At 54.8% G+C, this 20,340-nt stretch overlaps 1 protein-coding gene across 1 annotated transcript in view; it reads left to right on the forward strand.

Annotated features, from left to right (window-relative positions):
- The first annotated feature begins 755 nt into the window (after positions 1 to 755).
- Positions 756 to 20,340, forward strand: part of LOC132836982 (prominin-2-like) — a 47,733-nt gene continuing 28,148 nt past the window's right edge. The window contains exons 1-14 of the mRNA XM_060856588.1: positions 756 to 864; positions 2,642 to 2,895; positions 4,115 to 4,161; positions 5,263 to 5,465; positions 6,762 to 6,882; positions 7,306 to 7,369; positions 10,053 to 10,142; positions 12,255 to 12,454; positions 13,641 to 13,715; positions 13,826 to 13,889; positions 14,098 to 14,251; positions 15,702 to 15,854; positions 18,874 to 18,997; positions 20,014 to 20,099. Of these exons, the coding sequence (XP_060712571.1) occupies positions 2,646 to 2,895; positions 4,115 to 4,161; positions 5,263 to 5,465; positions 6,762 to 6,882; positions 7,306 to 7,369; positions 10,053 to 10,142; positions 12,255 to 12,454; positions 13,641 to 13,715; positions 13,826 to 13,889; positions 14,098 to 14,251; positions 15,702 to 15,854; positions 18,874 to 18,997; positions 20,014 to 20,099 (1,631 nt within the window). The 5' untranslated portion in view covers positions 756 to 864; positions 2,642 to 2,645. The remainder of the gene's footprint in view (positions 865 to 2,641; positions 2,896 to 4,114; positions 4,162 to 5,262; positions 5,466 to 6,761; positions 6,883 to 7,305; positions 7,370 to 10,052; positions 10,143 to 12,254; positions 12,455 to 13,640; positions 13,716 to 13,825; positions 13,890 to 14,097; positions 14,252 to 15,701; positions 15,855 to 18,873; positions 18,998 to 20,013; positions 20,100 to 20,340) is intronic.

A 20,340-nucleotide genomic window follows, 5' to 3' on the forward strand; every position in this document is an offset into this window, starting at 1 on the left:
GGATTGGCTGTGGGGAATTGCTCATAGTGTTCAGGGATGTGTAGGTTAGGATGGATTGGCCATGCTAAATTGGCCATAGTGTTCAGGCATGTGCAGGTTAGGGTGGATTGACCATGCTAAATTAGCATAGTGCTCAGGGATGTGTAGGTTAAGGTGGATTGGCTGTGCTAAATTACCCATAGTGCTCAGGGATGTGCAGGTTAGGGTGGATTGGCCGTGCTAAATTACCCATAGTGCTCAGTGATGTGCAGGTTAGGGTGGATTGGCCATGCTAAATTACCCATAGTGCTCAAGGATGTGCAGGTTCGGGGTGGGGGGGGTGGGGGGTCAAACGCGGGAAATGCGGGGTCCCAGGGATCGGGGAGGGTGATGGGCGGTGATGCTGCACAGAAGGCCACGACAGACTCGATGGGCCAACTGGCCTGCTTCCCACATTGCAGGCAGTTCGGCCAACCCTCTGTCTCTCTCTCTCTGGATTTGAATGGAGTTTTTTTTGTTGGCTGCCGTTCCCCATTTGCGAACCTCGAGGCCACGAGCGAGCGAGTGATGCTCCTGCCTGAACAGGCCTGAGCAGGTGTCACTACCAAGTCGGCTGTGTGAAGTTTTGGGCCGCGCCCTGGTGTGAGCAATCTGGAAGGAACGACTGGCAGTCATGTTTATTTATAACTTTGCTCAGTGCCCCTTTGTTTGTATCAGAGGGTGCTTGAACCTGTTGGACGGGTTTGCTGCTCTTCTGAGTATCTCAAGCAGCGGCCCTCCCCATCCCACAGGATCAGGAAGTCGCTGTCTCTATCTTCTCTGACTGCGCCTCCAAGACAGGGCAGTGACAGTGCGGACAGGCACCATCTCTCAGAAGTTGGCACGGTAAGGCTGTTTTGCATTCTCGCTGTATTTACTCTGTGGTGTGTACCTTGGAGCCTCTGAGGTGGCTGTCCATTCCTTAAACATGCCTGCGGCGAGAACAAGGAGTCCACACCCTTCCACAAACCGCTTGAGTTGCCCGGAGGATCCCTCGATTCTGAAATTCTCCTCCCCATCAGACGCCAGAGTCCCGCTGGGGTCTCTGAGGGTCCGGTGGATTTCCCCCGTCCCCCGCCTCCCTCAACGATCCCAGCAGGTGAAGTCTCCCCAAACGTGCCCCTGGAGAGTTCTCCCGAGATCCACGGGATCTGTTCGCCAGGGGAGACACCTCAGCTGGAGAAGGAGAGGTGAGCACGGGCGACAACAGGCCCCCGCATGTTCTCCATGGTGACATCGTTCCCAAGCCCGGTCTGTGATGGGAAACAGGGATGGGGAGAGAAAAGATTTCCCCGACTCACAGTCGTGCACACCAGGAATGAAGGTCGGGAGTTCGGGAATTTCCCCATTGACTCCCATTCTTGAAAATTCCCCTCTTGGAGCAACACTGTGGCTAGGAAGGAGTCAGGCAATGACCGGCCCCAACGAGAGAGAATCTAACCATTGCCCCTTGACGTTCAATGGTGTTACCATCACTGAATCCCCCCACTATCAACATCCTGAGGGTTACCGTCTCCAACAAGAGAGAATCTAACCATTGCCTCCTTGATGTTCAATGGTGTTAACATCACTGAATCCCCCCATCAACATCCTGGGGGTTACTGTCTCCAACAAGAGAGAATTTAACCCTCGCCCCCTTGACGTTCAATGGTGTTACCATCACTGAATCCCCCCACTATCAACATCCTGAGGGTTACCGTCTCCAACAAGAGAGAATCTAACCATCGCCCTCTTGATGTTCAATGGTGTTACCATCACTGAATCCCCCCACTATCAACATCCTGAGGATTACCGTCTCCAACAAGAGAGAATCTAAACATTGTCCCCTTGACGTTCAATGGTGTTACCATCTTGAGGGTTACCATTGACCAGAAACTGAACTGGACCAGCCCCATATAAACACAGCAGCTACAAGAGCAGCTCAGAGGCTGGGAATCCTGCAGCGAGTAACTCCCCTCCTGACTCCCCCCAAAGCCTGTCCCCACCATCGACAAGGCCCAAGTCAGGAGGGTGTGTGAGGGAATACTCCCCACTTGTCCTGGATGGGGGGCAGCTCCAACAGCAGTCGAGAAGCTCGACACCATCCAGGGACAGAGCAGCCCCCCGCTCGATTGTCCCCACACCCACAAACCCCCTACTCCCTCCACCCCCCCCGACGCTCAGTAGCAGCAGTGGGTACCATCTACAAGACGCACTGCAGCAACTCCCCCAGGCTCCTCAGGCAGCACCTTCCAAACCCCACGGCCACTTCCATCGGGAAGGACAAGGGGGCAGCAGGTACATGGGAACACCACCCTCCTGCAAGTTCCCCTCACCGTCCCGGCTCGGAAATATATCGGCCGTTCCTTCAGTGTTGCTGGGTCAGAATCCCGGGACTCCCTCCCTGAGGGCGCTGTGTGGGGGGTCCCGACACCACACACAGTTCAAGATGGCGGCTCAACCCCACCTTCACAAGGGGGCAATGAGAGAGGGAAAGGGGGGCAGAAAATGCTGGGGCATGGTCAGCGGTGCCCACCTTCCATAAAAGCGGGCGTTTGAACAAAGGGGATAGCTGGCATATCAGGAGGTGATGCTGGGGAAGGGGTACATGAGCAGTGACTGTGGGCGATCTTTGACTTGGCAGGGTCATGGCGAACGAGGTGTCTTGGAGATTGGTGCCCCGTGGAGCCGGGATGGCGGTTTGCCTGGCACTCAGCGTGGTCCTGCAGCTCTCACCGCCGTCCACGGCTCAGAACTGCACGGCGCAGCGTCTCGCCTTCCAGGAGGTTGGCACGCACGCCTTCGGGAGGCTGAACGGTGACGCGGGTTCCATCGAACCACTCTACGACATGGTGAATCGGTACCTGGACGCTGTGCAGCCCAACCCCTTCCCTACAGGTCTCACTCTCTTTGTAAACGCCGTCCGCCAGACTCATACGCGGGCTGTATTCGCAAACTCAACGTCCCCCTCCATTCTCTCGGCCAGGATTCGCCAACTGCTCCCTTGCCCCACCAACCACACCCACAAAACACAGACATCAGGTTGGGCACACTCCCAGACTGCATTCTGTTCCCATCATCCCCTGCACTACTCACGACAGTGTCCAATGGGGACTGGGCAAGCACAAAAGGGAGCCAGTGGGGAATCAGTTCCTCACAGTCACAATTTTTCCCACTATCCCCCACCAAACACTCCCAGGACCGGGACAGCACGGGGTTAGATACAGAGAAAAGCTCTCTCTACACTGTCCACCATCAAACACTCCCAGGACAAAGACAGCACAGGGTTAGATACAGAGTAAAGCTCTCTCTACACTGTCCCCCCATCAAACACTCCCAGGATAGGGTCAGCACGGGGTTAGATACAGAGTAAAGCTCCATCTACACTGTACCCCATCAAACACTCCCAGGACAAAGACAGCACAGGGTTAGATACAGAGTAAAGCTCTCTCTACACTGTCCCCCCATCAAACACTCCCAGGATAGGGTCAGCACAGGATTAGATACAGAGTAAAGCTCTCTCTACACTGTCCCCCATCAAACACTCACAAGACAGGGACAGCACGGGGTCAGACACAGAGTAAAGCTCCCTCGACACTGTCCTCCATCAAACACTCCCATGATAGGGAGAGCACGGGGTTAGATACAGAGTAAAGCTCCCTCTAAACTGTCACCCATCAAACACTCCCAGGGACAGAGACAGCACGGGGTTAGACAGAGAGTAAAGCTCTCTCTACACTGTCCCCCATCAAACACTCCCAGGACAGGGACAGCACGGGGTTAGATTCAGAGTAAAGCTCTGTCTACACTGTCCCCCATCAAACACACCCAGGACAGGGACAGCATGGGGTTAGTTACAGAGTAAAGCTCTCTCTACACTGTCCCCCATCAAACACAGCCAGGACAGGGACAGCACTGGGTTAGATACAGAGTAAAGCTTTCTCTACACTGTCCCCCATCAAACACTCCCAGGATAGGGACAGATCAGCCACAGCCCTGACCTATGCCCTGTGACCCCCTATGTATGGTGTCTCCCTGGCACATGGGAAGCTGCGATGATGTCCTGTTATCTCCATTCACTGTGTTAATTTACACTTGTGCTTTGTATCTTCCCCAGATATATTTCAAAATCTGCTGCGCAGTCAGTCTGTCGAGCCTATAAGGGTAAGGATCTGTGGGTCGGGTTCAGGGTGAGAGAGTGGGTCTGTCCCTCTGTCTCGCGTCTCACTGTTACATGCAGCATGGGGGCGGATGTTCTCCCATGGTTTCATCCGACTCGGAGTTCTGAATCCAGGCTGACCCCCCCCCCCGGGGGAGAGTTGGAGGGAGTGCTGAGGTGTCAGAGACAGGCGTGGTGGTGGAGGGGATGTGTGTGGAGAAAGCCGAGCGGGTGGCTGCTTTGTCCCTGGATGGTGTCGAGCTTCTCGAGTGTTGTTGGAGCTGCCCCCCATCCAGGGCAAGTGGGGAGTATTCCCTCACACACCCTCCTGACTTGGGCCTTGTCGATGGTGAGGGACAGGCTTTGGGGGGAGTCAGGAGGGGAGTTACTCGCTGCAGGATTCCCAGCCTCTGAGCTGCTCTTGTAGCCGCTGTGTTTATATGGGGCTGGTCCAGTTCAGTTTCTGGTCAATGGTAACCCCCAGGATGTTGATAGTGGGGGGGATTCAGTGATGGTAACACCATTAAATGTCAAGGGGGTGATGGTTAGATTCTCTCTTGTTGGAGACGGTAACCCCCCAGGATGTTGATAGTGGGGGGGATTCAGTGATGGTAACACCATCGAACATCAAGGGGACGATGGTTAGATTCTCTCCTGTTGGAGACAGTTACCCCCAGGATGTTGATAGTAGGGGGGATGGTAATGCCATTGAATATCAAGGGGGCGATGGTTAGATTCTCTCCTGTTGGAGACAGTAACCCCCAGGATGTTGATAGTGGGGGGATTCAGTGATGGTAACACCATTGAGCGTCAAGGGGGCGATGGTTAGATTCTCTCTTGTTGGAGACAGTAACCCCCAGGATGTTGATAATGGATGGGATTCAGTGATGGTAACACCATTGAGCGTCAAGGGGGCGATGGTTAGATTCTCCCTTGTTGGAGACAGTAACCCCCAGGATGTTGATAGTGGGGGGGATTCAGTGATGGTAACACTACTGAGCGTCAAGGGGGCGATGGTTAGATTCTCTCTTGTTGGATGTTGATAGTGGGGAGGGGGAGAATTCAGTGATGGTGACACTCTTGTCTGTGCTCTCTCTCCACTCTAGGTGGTGACGTATCAGGCGGGTTACCTTGTCTCTCTGATTATTGGCGTGATTTATTTCTTCCTGATGCCCCTGGTGGGGCTGTTCTTCTGCTGCTGTCGTTGCTGTGGACGGTGCGGGGGTAAAGTGAAGGAACGCACCGAGAAGACAGACTGTCAGCGTAACACACTGGCCGCCTTCCTGTTGGTGACAACTCTCATTATCCTGTGAGTGTGGCCAAAAGGGGACGCCTGACTCTGTGGGGCGCTTGCCAAATGCAGTCGGGTGGGGGTGGTCAGGTTCATTAACTGCTGTATCAGAGGGCAAATCAGCTTGGGGCATCATTACCTCCAGGTGAACGGTCGCTGAGGTATTTTCGTTATCGTTCGCGGGATGGAGGCCAGCCCCAGTATTTTCTGCCCCCAGTTTCCCTCCCTAACTGCCCCCTTGAGAAGGTGGGGGTGAGCGGCCATCTTGAACCGTGTGTGGTGTAGGGACCCCAGCCCCCCACACAGCGCCCTCAGGGAGGGCGTCCCAGGATTCTGACCCAGCGACACTGAAGGAACGGCTAATATATTCCCAAGTCAGGACGGTGAGGGGCTCGGAGGGGAACTTGCGGGGGGGGGGGGGGGGCGCGTGGTGTCCCCATGTACCTGCTGCCCCCTTGTCCTTCCCGATGGAAGTGGCCGTGGGGTTTGGAAGGTGCTGTCTGAGGAGCCTGGGGGAGTTGCTGCAGTGCGTCTTGTAGATGGTACCCACTGCTGCTACTGAGCGTCGGGGAGGTGGAGGGAGTGGGGGGTTTGTGGGTGTGGGGACAATCGAGCGGGGGGCTGCTCTGTCCCTGGATGGTGTTGAGCTTCTCGAGTGTTGTTGGAGCTGCCCCCCCATCCAGGGCAAGTGGGGAGTATTCCCTCACACACCCTCCTGACTTGGGCCTTGTCGATGGTGGGGACAGGCTTTGGGGGGAGTCAGGAGGGGAGTTACTCGCTGCAGGATTCCCAGCCTCTGACCTGCTCTTGTAGCTGCTGTGTTTATATGGGGCTGGTCCAGTTCAGTTTCTGGTCAATGGTAACCCCCAGGATGTTGATAGTGAGGGGGGATTCAGTGATGGTAACGCCATTGAACGTCAAGGGGATGATTCTCTCATACGGGAGCCATTGATGGGTCCCCGGGTTTGGTGAATCATCAATCTGGGCGTTACATGGTGATGATAATAATGGCAGTGGGCAATGCCAGGCCGGGCAGTGTTTGAGCAGCTGAGTCTGTCCGGTTTAGAAAGTGCGTGAGTGGGCATTGCGCGGGGTGGTGGCGGGGTGAGATGGACATCCTATGGGCCGACAGCAAATGCCGGCCCGGCGGAGTGGGTGGGTTAGGCGGGAAGGTGGGCATACGGGCGCGACACTGAGCCCCTCGCCCACGGGCGATTGGCGCGGGGGGGTGGCATCGGGTCGGTGTCTCACTTGGGCTTCACTCACACTCTCGCGCCTTTTGCCCTCCCCAACCCCCATCCCGTTGGCATCTAGGGCAGGATTGGCCTGCGCGTTCACTGCCAACCAGAAGGTGACCGAGTCCTTGGAGTCGATCGTGACCGAGATCAACACCATTATTACAAACATAATATCGTTCTTCGAGAACATTGGCAAGGTGAGGGGGCGTTCCGTCTGGGGGCTGTTCCTTCTCATCGAAACACCGTCTGTCCTCAGGCCTCTCTCTTTAGGCCTCGTGTCACTGGGACCTCCAGCAGTAGGCCGTGAATACATCTCCACCCATTACAATCCTCCAGCCCAGGCCATTCAGCCCCTCTTCTAGATCACGGCCGTATTCCCGGGCTGGTCCCTTGCGAAGTGTGGAAACCGTGTGCGTCGGACGTGCTCAATGCTAGCGCTTTGCTTGCTCTCCACACAGTAAATTCGAAAGGCTTCACCGTCCCCCTCAAGAGGTTCCTCCTCCTGTCAGTCCCAGGTCGCTGGTTTCTCATTGGCGCTCCCATCCCCTCGGCGATTGGTGGGAGCATCATCCCGTGAACTTTGACACCATTTTGACACTGTCTCCTTTGTTCCCTTTCAGGCTGGCCCTGCCATTGCTGCCCAGTTCGCTGTCCCTCAGAACCAGGTCCTTGCAGACCTTGACGGTGAGTTGACCAATGTGGTGCTGGTGGACGCAGGGATGGTATCACTGCCCAAGGGAGGCCGCGCTCAACACAGGGACTCATGGCAATCTGCAGTCTCAGTGGTTAACTGTTTGGCCACACACACACACACACACGCGCATACACACACGCGCACGCACATACACACACACACACGCGCATACACACACGCGCACGCACATACACACACACAATCATTCAGTCAGACACTCACTCTCACAATCATTCACAATCATTCAGTCACACACGCATACACACACCCTCACACACACATTCACACACACAGGCACATACACACATCCATTCACTCTTGCACACACACACTCTCACACGCACATTCACACACACATTCATTCACTCGGACACACACGCAGACACACACATACTCACACACACTCACACACCCTCACACACACACACACACACACACACACATTCACTCAGACACACTGTAACACACATACCCTCACACACACACACATTCATTCACTCACACACACACGCACACATACTGTCATACACACACACACCCTCACATACACACATTCATTCGCGCGCACACACTGTCACACGCACCCTCACACACACACTCATTCACTCACACACACGCGCACACACACTGTCACACACACTCACACACACCCACACACACATTCATTCACTCACACACACGCGCACACACACTGTCACACACACTCACACACACCCACACACACATTCATTCACTCACACGCACACGCACACACACTGTCACACACACAAACATTCATTCACTCACACACACACGCACACACACTGTCACACACACACCCTCACACACACACGCATTCATTCCCTCACACACACGCGCACACACACTGTCACACACACATTCATTCACTCACACTCTGTCACACACATACATATACACACACACACACACACTCATACGATCCAAGTATATGAGCAGTGATGTCTCCCTGCCATTGTATGGGGAGTGGGGTGGGGTTGTGGGGGGAGAGACAGCACCCTGTAGCATTGTGTGTGTGTGTGTGTGTGTCTCTGTGCGTGTGGGTGTATGTGTGTGTGTGTGTGTGTGTGTGTGTGTGTGTGTGTGGGTGTATGTGTATGTGTTTGAGTATGTGTCCGTGTGTGCGTGCAGGGTGAAGGTTGTGTGCGAGTGTGAGTGTGAGTGTGAGTGTGAGTGTGAGTGTGTGTGTGTGTGTGAGTGAGAGTGTGTGTGCGTGAATGAATGTGAGTGTGAGTGTGTGTGAGTGTGTGAGTTGGTGAGTGTGTGAGTGTCAGTGTGTGTGTGTGAATGTGAGTGTGTGTCTGTGAGAGCGTGTGTGTGTGCGTGTGTGTGTGTGAGTGCGTGTGCATGTGTGAGCGTCTGTGTGTGAGTATTTGTGTGTGAGTGTGTGTGTGTGTGAATGTGAGAGTGTGTCTGTGAGAGCGTGTGTGTGTGCGTGTGTGTGCGTGTGTGTGAGTGCGTGTGTGAGTGTCTGTGTGTGAGTATTTGTGTGTGAGTGTGTCTGTGTGTGTGTGTGTGTGTGTAAGTGTGTAAGTGTGTGTAAGTGTGTGAGTGTAAGTGTGTGTACGGTTTGGGTTCTCCCCATCTGAGGAAAGACCAATGGCCTTGCTCACCACTGACTGCCCGTGTGGCTGGTGGTGTGATGGGCGACAGCCAGGTCCCATCGGCCCTTCTTCAGTTTCCCCGATCGATCGCCACTCGGCAAGTAATCCACCTCCCCCTGCCTCCAAGCCCGGCCTGCTCTGATAGGCCCGCCCTGGTAAAGCTAGGCCTGAGTGCTTGAACCTTGACCTCTGCTCCCTGTGTCAATGCCCCGTCCAGCTATGACAGGTCGCCACTCCACGACCCCGCTGTCTCTGCTGAACTTCACCTCTGCCAACGTAGCCGCTGATGCCAGTCTCAGAGCTGTGCCAGGCAGCACTCGCAATGAGGTGCAGGGGCAGGGGTGTGCTGGTGCAGCGACACAGGGCCTTGGGGGCAGGCCGCAGGATGTCCCACCCAGTGCAGGTTTGGTCTCCTTTTCTGAGCCACCGGGTTCCTGCTCTTGGTTTTCCTGAGCTGATCCCCAGGGAATAGCGGGACGGAGGGATGAGGTATTGGCTGGGTTGGGTTTGTTTTCAATGGCGGGTGAGGAGTGGGGGGGGGGGGGGGGGGGGGGGGGGGGGGGGGGGGTGGGGGGGGGGAGCGATATCTCTGAGAGACTCATGACCACAGGAAGCCAAAACATTGAATGTATTCAAGAGGCAGCTGGGTATAGCACTTCGGGGGGGCGAATGGGGTCAAAGGTTATGGGGAGGAAGCAAGATGGGGCTGTCTGATTGGACGACCATCCACGGCGGTGATGAATGCTGGGAGGGGCCGAATGGCTGCCTCATTTCGGAAAATCGGACTCTTTACTATAAGCGCCCTGGACTATCCACTCAAAGAGTCAGCGATGGTTTCGCCAATCTCGCCCTTTTCTGTCTCATCAGTAGAGGGTTGGCGCCCCCTGCACTGGCACCCCCAGCAGCCCCCCCCCCTGGTGACAGGGGGCTGGATTGTTTTCTTTTGCACCCATCTGACCACCCCCCCACCCCCTCACACTGGGCTGCATTCGCTCTCCCCGTGCCCCCCCCCCGAGACTAACCACCTCCCTTGACTGATTTTGTCACACAGAACTGAACCAGACGCTCGGATTCACCGTCCAGGATGCCCTGGAGCCCATCGTGTTGCCTGTGTTGGCATTGCTATCCGCCAGGGTACAAGGTAAAACGCGCCAATCGCACCCGTTCGCCCCCCCCCCCCCCCCCCCCCTCCCCGGCCACTGCCGTAACCTGAAGGGTTTCTCCAGCTGGCACCCGATCAGGACACCTCGGCAAGAATGCCAACTCTCAACGTCGCTCGGGAGAAACAAATCGGCTGGCAGGTCGATGCTGACAGGCCGTGCCGTTGCCGTGGCGACTGCGCGGGGAAACTCTCGCTTCCCCGCCTCGGTCGGGAAAGACCGGGAAAGCCTGGGGAAGTTGCGGCATGATATAGTTGGCCCCCGAACGGACACGACAGAAAGTCTTGGCTAGTTTTCTGTATGAGGCCATCGCAGAGTGGTCAGCTGCCCACTGCCCTCATGGGTGCCACAACTGGGCATTCGACCCTGAACGGAAATGATTCACAAGGCATGGGTTCATACGTTTGCGGATGGCACCGAAATTGGAGGTATAGGGGGACACTGAGGAAAGGCGATCTGTGAGATCTTGATCAGAGTGTGTGCACGTGGAGTTTAATTTGGATACATGTGGTTGGTAAAACCAGCAAGGGTAGGACTTAATGGCAGGTAGTGCTGTAGAGCAGAGGGGCCTAGGGATTCAGGTACTCGGTCCTTTGGAGTTGGCGTCTCATGTAGACAGAGTGGTTAAGAGGGTGTTGAGCACACTTAATTTCATCGCTCTGATCTTTGAGTCGAGGAGTTGCGACGTCATGCTGGGGTTGTACAGGACCTTGGTGAGACTTCATCTGGAGCACTGGAGTCCAGTCCTGGTCTTCCCCCCCTCCCCCCACCCCCGTTATAGGAAGGATGCTTTTAAACTGGGGGAGGGTTCAGAAGAGATTTACCAGGATGTTGCCGGGAAAGGAGGGTTTGAGTTAGAAGGAGAATCCGGGATCTTTCTTTCACTGGAACGTCGAGGTGATCTTTGTAGAGGTTTATAAAATCATGAGGGGCATGGATAACATGAATCACAGGCGACTTTTCCCTCAGGTAAGGGATTTCATGACTGGGGGGGAGGAGGGGTCACATTTTAAGGTGAGAGCAGAAAGATTTAATAAGGGGCAAATCTTAGCAGGACTTATCCGCTTAACGGTAAGGTCCTAGGGAGTGTTGCTGAACAAAGAGACCTTGGAGTGCAGGTTCATAGCTCCTTGAAAGTGGAGTCGCAGGTAGATAGGATAGTGAAGGCAGCGTTTGGTATGCTTTCCTTTATTGGTCAGAGTATTGAGTACAGGAGTTGGGAGGTCATGTTGCGGCTGTACAGGACATTGGTTAGGCCGCTGTTGGAATATTGTGTGCAATTCTGGTCTCCTTCCTATCGGAAAGATCTTGTGAAACTTAAAAGGGTTCAGAAAAGATTTACAAGGATGTTGGAGGGTTTGAGCTACAGGGGGAGGCTGAAGAGGCTGGGGGCTGTTTTCCCTGGAGTGTCGGAGGCTGAGGGGGTGACCTTGTAGAGGTTTATAAAATCATGAGGGGGCATGGATAGGGTAAATAGACAAGGTCTTTTCCCTGGGGTGGGGGAGTCCAGAACTAGAGGGGCATAGGTTTAGGGTGAGAGGGGAAAGATATAAAAGAGACCTAAGGGGCAACTTTTTCACACAGAGGGTGGTACGTGTATGGAATGAGCTGCCAGAGGAAGGAGATACGGTTACAACATTGAAAAGATATCTGTGGAAGGACAGGGGTGGGAAAGGTTTGGAGGGAGATGGGCCAGGAGCAGGCAGGGATGGCGAGTTCAGTTCGGGATCGTGGTCGGTATTGATTGGTTGGGCCGTGGGGGTCTGTTCCCGTGCTGTCGGACACCGAGAGACGGATTTTCGGCTTGCCTCACTGGATTGACGCTGGGAAGGGCTGGGTGAGAGCTCCGATGGTTTAAGTTTGACTCCAAGAGGTCTCGCCTTACTGTGAGGAAGGCTGGCGGTGGGGGAGGGCGAGTTGCACCAGGGAAATCCGCCAGGAAAGGGAATTTCGCGAGGGAGATTTGCAGCGATGAGGACACGCACAGGGAATTAGAATCCTGGACTGGATCCACATGGGGAAAGAGAGTGTGTGAGAGAGAGAGAGAGAGAGTGAGGGAGGGAGAGACCGCACCCTCATGGTTTGTCCCTCAGATTTCAGAACGACAACGGGCCATTTCCTGGCCATCAACTCCAGCCAGGCCTTGCTGCTCGGGAGTCAGCAGCGACTGTCGAGCGAGTTGCAGAGCCTGCAGCTCGATATCAGAGCCACTTTGGAGGACCCGAACTGCCTAGGCTGTAGGGTATTCCTACCGAGACTGGACGACCTGCAGCCCAATGTTACCTTCGTCGAGGTAAGGAGCCAGCACCAAACCCCGGCGCCTTTTCCGACCGTTTTCACAGCCGGGGGCAGGGGGCGCTTCCCGTTCCACCAAACAGTTTAACCCCTTCCCCTAAACCCCCTTCACTCAGCGACCCGTTGCCAGAGGCGTGGAGAGGCACTCATACGACCTTTGACCCGCCAAGTCTGCTTCGGGCCTACCTCCTCTGAGTCAATCTCCCACACTAGGCCCCGCAGCCTTCAATGGTTATGACACGTCCACCCAAAGTCCTTCTGAAAGAATTGTAAGGTTCCCTGCCTCGATTATCCTCCTCTGGAATGCTTTCTGGACCCTCCAAGTGAAAAAATATTCTCCCCTCAAATCCGCCTTCCCCCACCAACGTTCCCACCAATATGGTTTATATATGGAGCTACCATGGCTAATGGACACTGGTTCCTGTAGTAGGCCTCAGTCAGCCTTCTGACCCCCTGACCCTCTCAGACACTCCCGTCCACTCATTTTCGCCGGCCCTCCCCCACTCCCCCCATCACTCCTTGACCTTTGCCCCCTCGCTTCCCCCAATGAGGGGCTTGGGAAAAAGCTGTGAGAGAAGGCCATGGCTGGTCTTCCTCAGCTCAACCTGTTTCCTGCGCTCATCCACCATATTTGAAGGCCTTTACATTAGATATACCTCGAAGAAGGAGCACCCTCCCCCAACACACCCTGCCCTCTGTTGGTGGTGGTGGGGGGGTAACAGAATTCCACAGATTCCCCACCCTCATCCCAATCCAAAATGGCCGCCCTCTTCTTCAGACACTCCATCGGGCCCCCTCATTGTGAACCCTCCACAAGCCTCAGGTGGGGAAAACATCCACCCCAGCCTCCTCGACCAGGCCTGGGCCTACACGTGGCTTTGAAATCCCATGGGCGACGTGGGCAACTCAAAACCGCCAAGGTCTTGTTTCGTTCAAGGGCCGGGCGCCCAAGGGTCCACTGGGTGGAATATTTCGGAGCTGAGGGAAAGGGTGGGGGATGGGGGGAGGGGGGTGTTGTGTGTGTGGGAGACGTCGGTTTTACCACCCGCCCCGCGGCCCGTCACCACGGTGACGGTGGATTGGGGGCCCCCTGCTGGCCGTAGAATGACTCGGCAAAGCCGATTGACGTTTTCCGGGTTCTTTTCCACATCTCCTTGTCTCTGTTTCCTCTTTCCTCTCGTCAGCCGAATGGATTTCAGGCCACTCTGCAGAGGATCACCGGGATTTCGGAAGAGAATCTGAACAGCTCCGTGGACGAGGTACGGAGTCCGAAATCGGGAACCCACCCCTCCCTCGTCCCTGCACAAACGGGAGGCCATTGCGGTTGGCTGGCTAAAATTCCAACGTCTCTCCCTTTCTCTCTCTTCAGGGTAACCGGACATTCCATGACATTCCCGCCAGAGTGACCCTCCAGGCGTCCCAGAATATCGCAGGTGGGTGTCGCCCAGCTGCCCGGCGCCATGCCCCCAGCCCACATAAGGTTTGGTGGGGGAGGGGGGGATGGCAGGGTATTGGCGTGAGGGGTCTCAGGGTGGGATGGTGTGGGTCAGGCTCTCGCGGCTTGGATGGGCTGAGTGGTCCCCACCTCCTCTCGCCGCGCCCTAATGTCTGGTCTCCCCCACCCCCCCACCCCACCGCTAGACATCGAGGCGACGATCCGGAACATCGGAGCGAATATCAGGTCCACCGCCGAGTCGGTCCAGTTCAACGAGTCACTCCGTCCCGTGACGGACAATCTCCAGTCTACCCAAGTGACCGAGGTCATCCAGTCGGTCAAGCAGTATGACCGCTATAGGTAAGCCAATCTTTTTAGCCCTGCCCCATGTTGTTTTCCCCCTGCCCCATGTTGTTTTCCCCCTGCCCCATGTTGTTTTCCCCTCCCCCATGTTGTTTCCCCCTCCCCCATGTTGTTTCCCCCCTGCCCCATGTTGTTTTCCCCCTGCCCCATGTTGTTTTCCCCCTGCCCCATGTTGTTTTCCCCTCCCCCATGTTGTTTTCCCCCTCCCCCATGTTGTTTTCCCCCTCCCCCATGTTGTTTTCCCCCTCCCCCATGTTGTTTCCCCCTGCCCCATGTTGTTTTCCCCCTGCCCCATGTTGTTTTCCCCCTGCCCCATGTTGTTTTCCCCTCCCCCATGTTGTTTTCCCCCTCCCCCATGTTGTTTTCCCCCTCCCCCATGTTGTTTTCCCCCTCCCCCATGTTGTTTCCCCCTGCCCCATGTTGTTTTCCCCGGCCCCATGTTGTTTTCCCCCTGCCCCATATTGTTTTCCCTACCCCATGTTGCTTTCCCCCAGCCCCATGTTGTTTTCCCCCTGCCCCATGTTGTTTTCCCCCTCCCCCATGTTGTTTTCCCCCTCCCCCATGTTGTTTTCCCCCAGCCCCATGTTGTTTTCCCCTCCCCCATGTTGTTTTCCCCCTCCCCCATGTTGTTTTCCCCCTCCCCCATGTTGTTTTCCCCCTCCCCCATGTTGTTTTCCCCCAGCCCCATGTTGTTTTCCCCCTGCCCCATGTTGTTTTCCCCCAGCCCCATGTTGTTTTCCCTGTCGCCATTTTGTTTCTCCCTACACCATATTGATTTGCCTGTGCCATCTTGATTTTCCTGTGGATCTTTCCCTGCTGCATGTTGTTTTCCCCCTGCCCCATTTCGTTTTTCCCTGTCAACATATTGTTTTTCCCCGAGGCCATGTCGACATTCCCCTGGCCCATGTTGATTTTCCTGATCCCATGATGCTGTTCCTGATGCCATGTTGACATTCCCTGGCACCATTGTGTTCACTGTTCATTCCCAGGATGAGGGCATCGCTGGCCAGACCAGCTTCTATTACCCATCCTATAAGTGCCCAGCGGGCAGTTACAAGCTAACCGCATATCGCTGTGGGTCTGGAGTCACGTGTAGGACAGACCTGGTAAGGGTGACAGCTTCCTTCCCTCAGATGGGATTTTCCGACTGTGGACGACAGACTCGTCATCATTATTTTAGTCTTAATTCCATACTTTTATTGAATTTAAATTCTACCGAAGCGGGATTCGAACCTGGGAAGTTCCCTCGGTGTCTGGATTAACAGTCCAGTGACCAGACTGTCACCTCCCTCTCCATCTCCCAGGGTAACTATGTTTTCCCAGCAGCCACCAGCCCCTCAGGACCTGATATGTCTCACTAAGCGATGCTGCCCTGCACCCCCCCTCCCCCCCTCACACTGTGGGATCGTGCTGTGCACGTCACTGTGGCTTCTGTCTCCGGTTGCAGATGGATCGTGGGTATTGTCCTGTGCTGCATCATCCTCCTCATCATCGCCTGCAACGCCCTGGGACTTGGCTTCGGGACGGCGGGTATTGTGACCAGGGACAACCCATACAGTGCCAATGGGTGCTCACTGTCAGGAGCCAACTTCCTCATGGCGTAAGATAGAGTTTTGGTCAACAGCGATTGGACAATGTGTGTGTGTGTGTGTGTGTGTGTGTGTCTGTGTGTGTGTATCTGTCTGTGTCAGTGTGAGGGTGTGTACATGAATGAGTGTGTGTCTGTGTGTCTGCCTGTGTGTGTTTCTGTCTGTGTGTGTTTGTGTGTGTATATATATCTGTCTGTGTCAGTGTGAGGGTGTGTGTGTGAGAGAGAGAGAGAGAGAGGGTGTAAGCACACAGATGTATCCAACACTTACTTGGAGTCTATCCCATTTAATCTTTCATCCTGACCATGAGCATCCTCTCTGTGTGGTGGACTGTGTCTGGATGTAGACTATGCCTGTCTGTGTGGTGGACTGTGTCTGAGCGTAGACTGTACCTGTCCTTGTGGTGGACTGTGTCTGAGCGTAGAGTGTACCTCTCTGTGTGGTGGACTGTGTCTAGACGTAGACTGTACCTGTCTGTGTGGTGGACTGTGCCTGGATGTAAACTGTATCTGTCTGTGTGGTGGACTGTGTCTGGGTGTAGACTATATCTGTCTGTGTGGTGAACTATGTCTGAGCGAAGACTGTACCTGTCCTTGTGGTGGACTGTGTCTGAGCGTAGACTATACCTGTCTGTGTGGTGGACTGTGTCTGGGCATAGACTGTTGCTGTCTGTGTGGTGGACTGTGTCAGGGTGTGGCCTGTACCTGTCTGTATGATGGACTGTGTCTGGGAGTATCCTGTACCTGTATGTGGTGGACTGTGTCTGGGTATAGGCTGTACCTGTTTGTGAGGTGGATTGTGTCTGAGAGGTAGACTGTACCTGTCTGTGAGGTGGACTGTGGGAGTAGCCTGTACCTGTCTGTGAGGTAGACTGTCTCTGGATGTAGACTGTACCTGTCTGTGAGGTGGACTGTGCCTGGATGTAGACTGTGCCTGGCTGTGTGGTGGACTGTGTCTGGGCGTAGATTGTACCTGTCCTTGTGGTGGACTGTGTCTGGGCATAGACTGTACCTGTCTGTGTGGTGGACTGTCTCTGTGTGTAGACTGTACCTGATTGTATGGTGGACTGTCTCTGTGTGTAGACTGTACCTGTCTGTGGTGTACTGTGACTGGGCATAGACTGTTGCTGTCTGTGTGGTGGACTGTGTCGGGGTGTGGCCTGTACCTGTCTGTATGATGGACTGTGTCTGGGAGTAGCCTGTACCTGTCTGTGTGTTGGACTGTGCCTGGATGTGGCCTGTGCCTGTCTGTGTGGTGGACTGTGTCTGGGAGAAGCCTGTACCTGCCTGTATGGTGGACTGTGTCTGAGTGTAGACTGTAACTGCCTATGAGATGGACTGTGTCTGGATGTAGACTGTGCCTGGCTGTGTGGTGGACTGTGTCTGGATGTACACTATATCTGTCTGTGTGGTGGACTGTGTCTGGGTGTAGACTGTAACTGCCTGTGAGGTGGACTGTGTCTGGATGTAGCCTGTACCTGCCTATGTGGTGGACTGTCTCTAGGAGTAGCCTGTACCTGTCTGTGTGGTGGACTGTCTCTAGGAGTAGCCTGTACCTGTCTGTGTGGTGGACTGTGTCTGGGAGAAGCCTGTAACTGCCTGTGAGGTGGACTGTATCTGGGTGTAGACTGTGCCTGGCTGTGTGGTGGACTGTGTCTGAGCGTAGACTGTACCTGTCCTTGTGCTGGACTGTCTCTGTGTTTAGACTGTACCTGACCGTGCGGTGGACTGTCTCTTTGTGTAGACTGTACCTGTCTGTGTGGTGGACTGTGACTGGGCATAGACTGTTGCTGTCTGTGTGGTGGACTGTGTCGGGATGTGGCCTGTACCTGTCTGTATGATGGACTGTGTCTGGGAGTAGCCTGTACCTGTATGTGGTGGACTGTGACTGTGTCAGGGTGTAGGCTGTGCATGTCTCTGTGTCTGGGAGTAGCCTGTAGCTGTCCGTACGGTAGACTGTGCTTGGATGTAGCCTGTACCTGACTGTGCGGTGGACTGTCTCTTTGTGTAGACTGTACCTGTCTGTGTGGTGGACTGTGTGTCTGGGTGTAGGCTGTACCTGTCTGTGAGGTGGACTGTGTGTCTGGGTGTAGCCTGTACCCGTCAGTGTGGTGGACTGTGTCTGGGTGTAGCCTGTACCTGTCTGTGAGGTGGACTGTCTATGGATGTAGACTGTGCCTGGCTGTGTGGCGGACTGTGTCTGGTGTAGACTATACCTGTCTGTGTGGTGGACTGTGTCGGAGTGTGGCCTGTACCTGTCCTTGTGGTGGACTGTGTCTGGGTGTAGCCTGTACCTGTCTGTGTGGTGGACTGTCTCTGGGAGTAACCTGTACTTGTCTGTGAGGTGGACTGATTCTGGATGTAGACTGTGCCTGGCTGTGTGGTGGATTGTGTCTGGTTGTAGACTATACCTGTCCTTGTGGTGTACTGTGTCTGGGAGTAGCCTGTACCAGTCTGTGTGGAGGACTGTGCCTGGATGTGGCTTGTACCTGTCTGTGTGATGGATTGTGTCTGAGCATAGACTACCTGTCTGTGTGGTGGACTGTCTCTGTGTGTCGACTGTACCTGTCTGTGTGGTGTACTGTGACTGAGCATAGACTGTTGCTGTCTGTGTGGTGGACTGTGTCGGGGTGTGGCTGGTACCTGTCTGTATGATGGACTGTGTCTGGGAGTAGCCTGTACCTGTATGTGGTGGATTGTGTCTGGGTGTAGGCTGTGCATGTCTCTGTGGTGGACTGTGTCTGGGAGAAGCCTGTACCTGCCTGTGTGGTGGACTGTGTTTGGGTGTAGACTGTGCCTGCCTGTGTGGTGGACTGTGTCTGGGTGTAGCCTGTACCTGTCAGTGTGGTGGACTGTGTCTGGGTGTAGCCTGTACCTCTTAGTGTGGTGGACTGTGTCTTGGCATACACTGTACCTGCCTGTGTGGTGGACAGTGTCTGGGTGTAGCCTGTACCTATCTGTGTGGTGGACTGTGCCTGTGTCTGTATCTCGTTGCGCGGTGCCTAATCTAACCTGTGCTCTCCTACCCCAGGGGTGTGGGCTTCAGTTTTATTTTCTCCTGGTTGCTGATCCTCCTTGTGTTCATCACCTTCTTCGTGGGAGGGAACGTTCGGACGTTGGTCTGTAAACCGTGGGAAACAGGAGAGCTCTTCCAGGTACGTGTGTGTGTGTGTGTGTGAGGGCGTGTGTGTGTGAGCGCATGCGTGTCTATGTGTGTGAGGGCGTGTGTGTGTGAGACAGTATGTGTGTGTGTGTTTGAATGTCTGTGTATGTGAGAGTGAGTGTGTGTATGTCTGTGTGTGGGGATGTAAGTGCATGTGTGTGTGAGGGTGTGTGTGTGCGCGCGTGCGCAAGTGAGTGTGTGTGTGTCTGAGTGTGTGTGCATATGTGAGTGTGTCTGTGTGTGAGTGTGATTATGTATGAGTGTGTGTGTGTGCCTGTGAGTGAATGTGAGTGTGTCTGAGTGTGAGTCTGTTTGAATGTGTGTGTCTGTGAGTGTGAGTGTGTGTGTGTGTGTGTGTATACATGTGTGTGAGTGTGAGAATGTGTGAGTGAGTGTGTCTGAGAGAGAAAACGTGTGTGTGTCTGTGAGTGTGTGTGTGAGTGTGAGAATGTGTGTGTGAGTGTGTCTGAGAGAGAACACGTGTGACTGAGTGTGTGAGTGAGTGTATCTGTCCCTCCTGTTGGCCACCTGGGGATGGTGTCCCTCCTTAAGTCCAACCTGACGCTCCTCAGTCAGTGACTGGCCGTCCTGCAGCATCCTCAGTCTCGTCCAACCCAATCCTGGTGCACCGCTGCGTTCGCCTCGACCAGATGTCTCGACTGAAGTCTCCTGACTCTGTCTCCCTCTGACAGGCAGCCATTACCATCACGTACGGGAAAGGAGGAGGTCCCTCTGGCCTGTTGGAGCTTCCACAGCGACGACTCCCCACCTCCCCCACACACCAGCAAACAATCTTCCCCGTCTACGCTGTCCCCATTACATCCCCACTGGGGGGTGAGGTCTGGGCGTGACCACCCACCCACACACAGCCAATGTCCCACAGTCCTTTGCGGGCTGGCAGGAGGCTAGCCTTGTGTGGGGGTGACTGGATGGATGGGGCAGGTACAAGTTGAAGGAAGCAGGGCAGATACAGGCCACTGAGTGTGTAGTACTCTCTCTCTCACACAGGCTTTCGACACATTGGCCACCAGCAACAATGTCTTCAACCTGTCCAGTTTCATCGACCTGCAAGTAGACATCTCCGGCCTGTACAGGTCAGTCGCCATGCCCAGGGGTCAGGGGTCACGGCTTCCCAGAAAGTCTAAGCTTACCCATCTGAGGCATCTGTGGTATGGTCTCACATCCCCATTGTCTCTCTCTCTCTGTCTCTTGTCTCTTTCTCTCTCCTGTCACTCTCTCTCTCTCTCTCTGTCTCTTTCTCTCTCTCTCTCTCTCTCTGTCTCTCTCTCCCTCTCCTGTGTCTCTCTCTCTCTCTCTGTCTCTGTCTCTCTCTCT

Source organism: Hemiscyllium ocellatum, chromosome 48 (assembly GCF_020745735.1).
Source record: "Hemiscyllium ocellatum isolate sHemOce1 chromosome 48, sHemOce1.pat.X.cur, whole genome shotgun sequence".
Taxonomy (NCBI): domain Eukaryota; kingdom Metazoa; phylum Chordata; class Chondrichthyes; order Orectolobiformes; family Hemiscylliidae; genus Hemiscyllium; species Hemiscyllium ocellatum.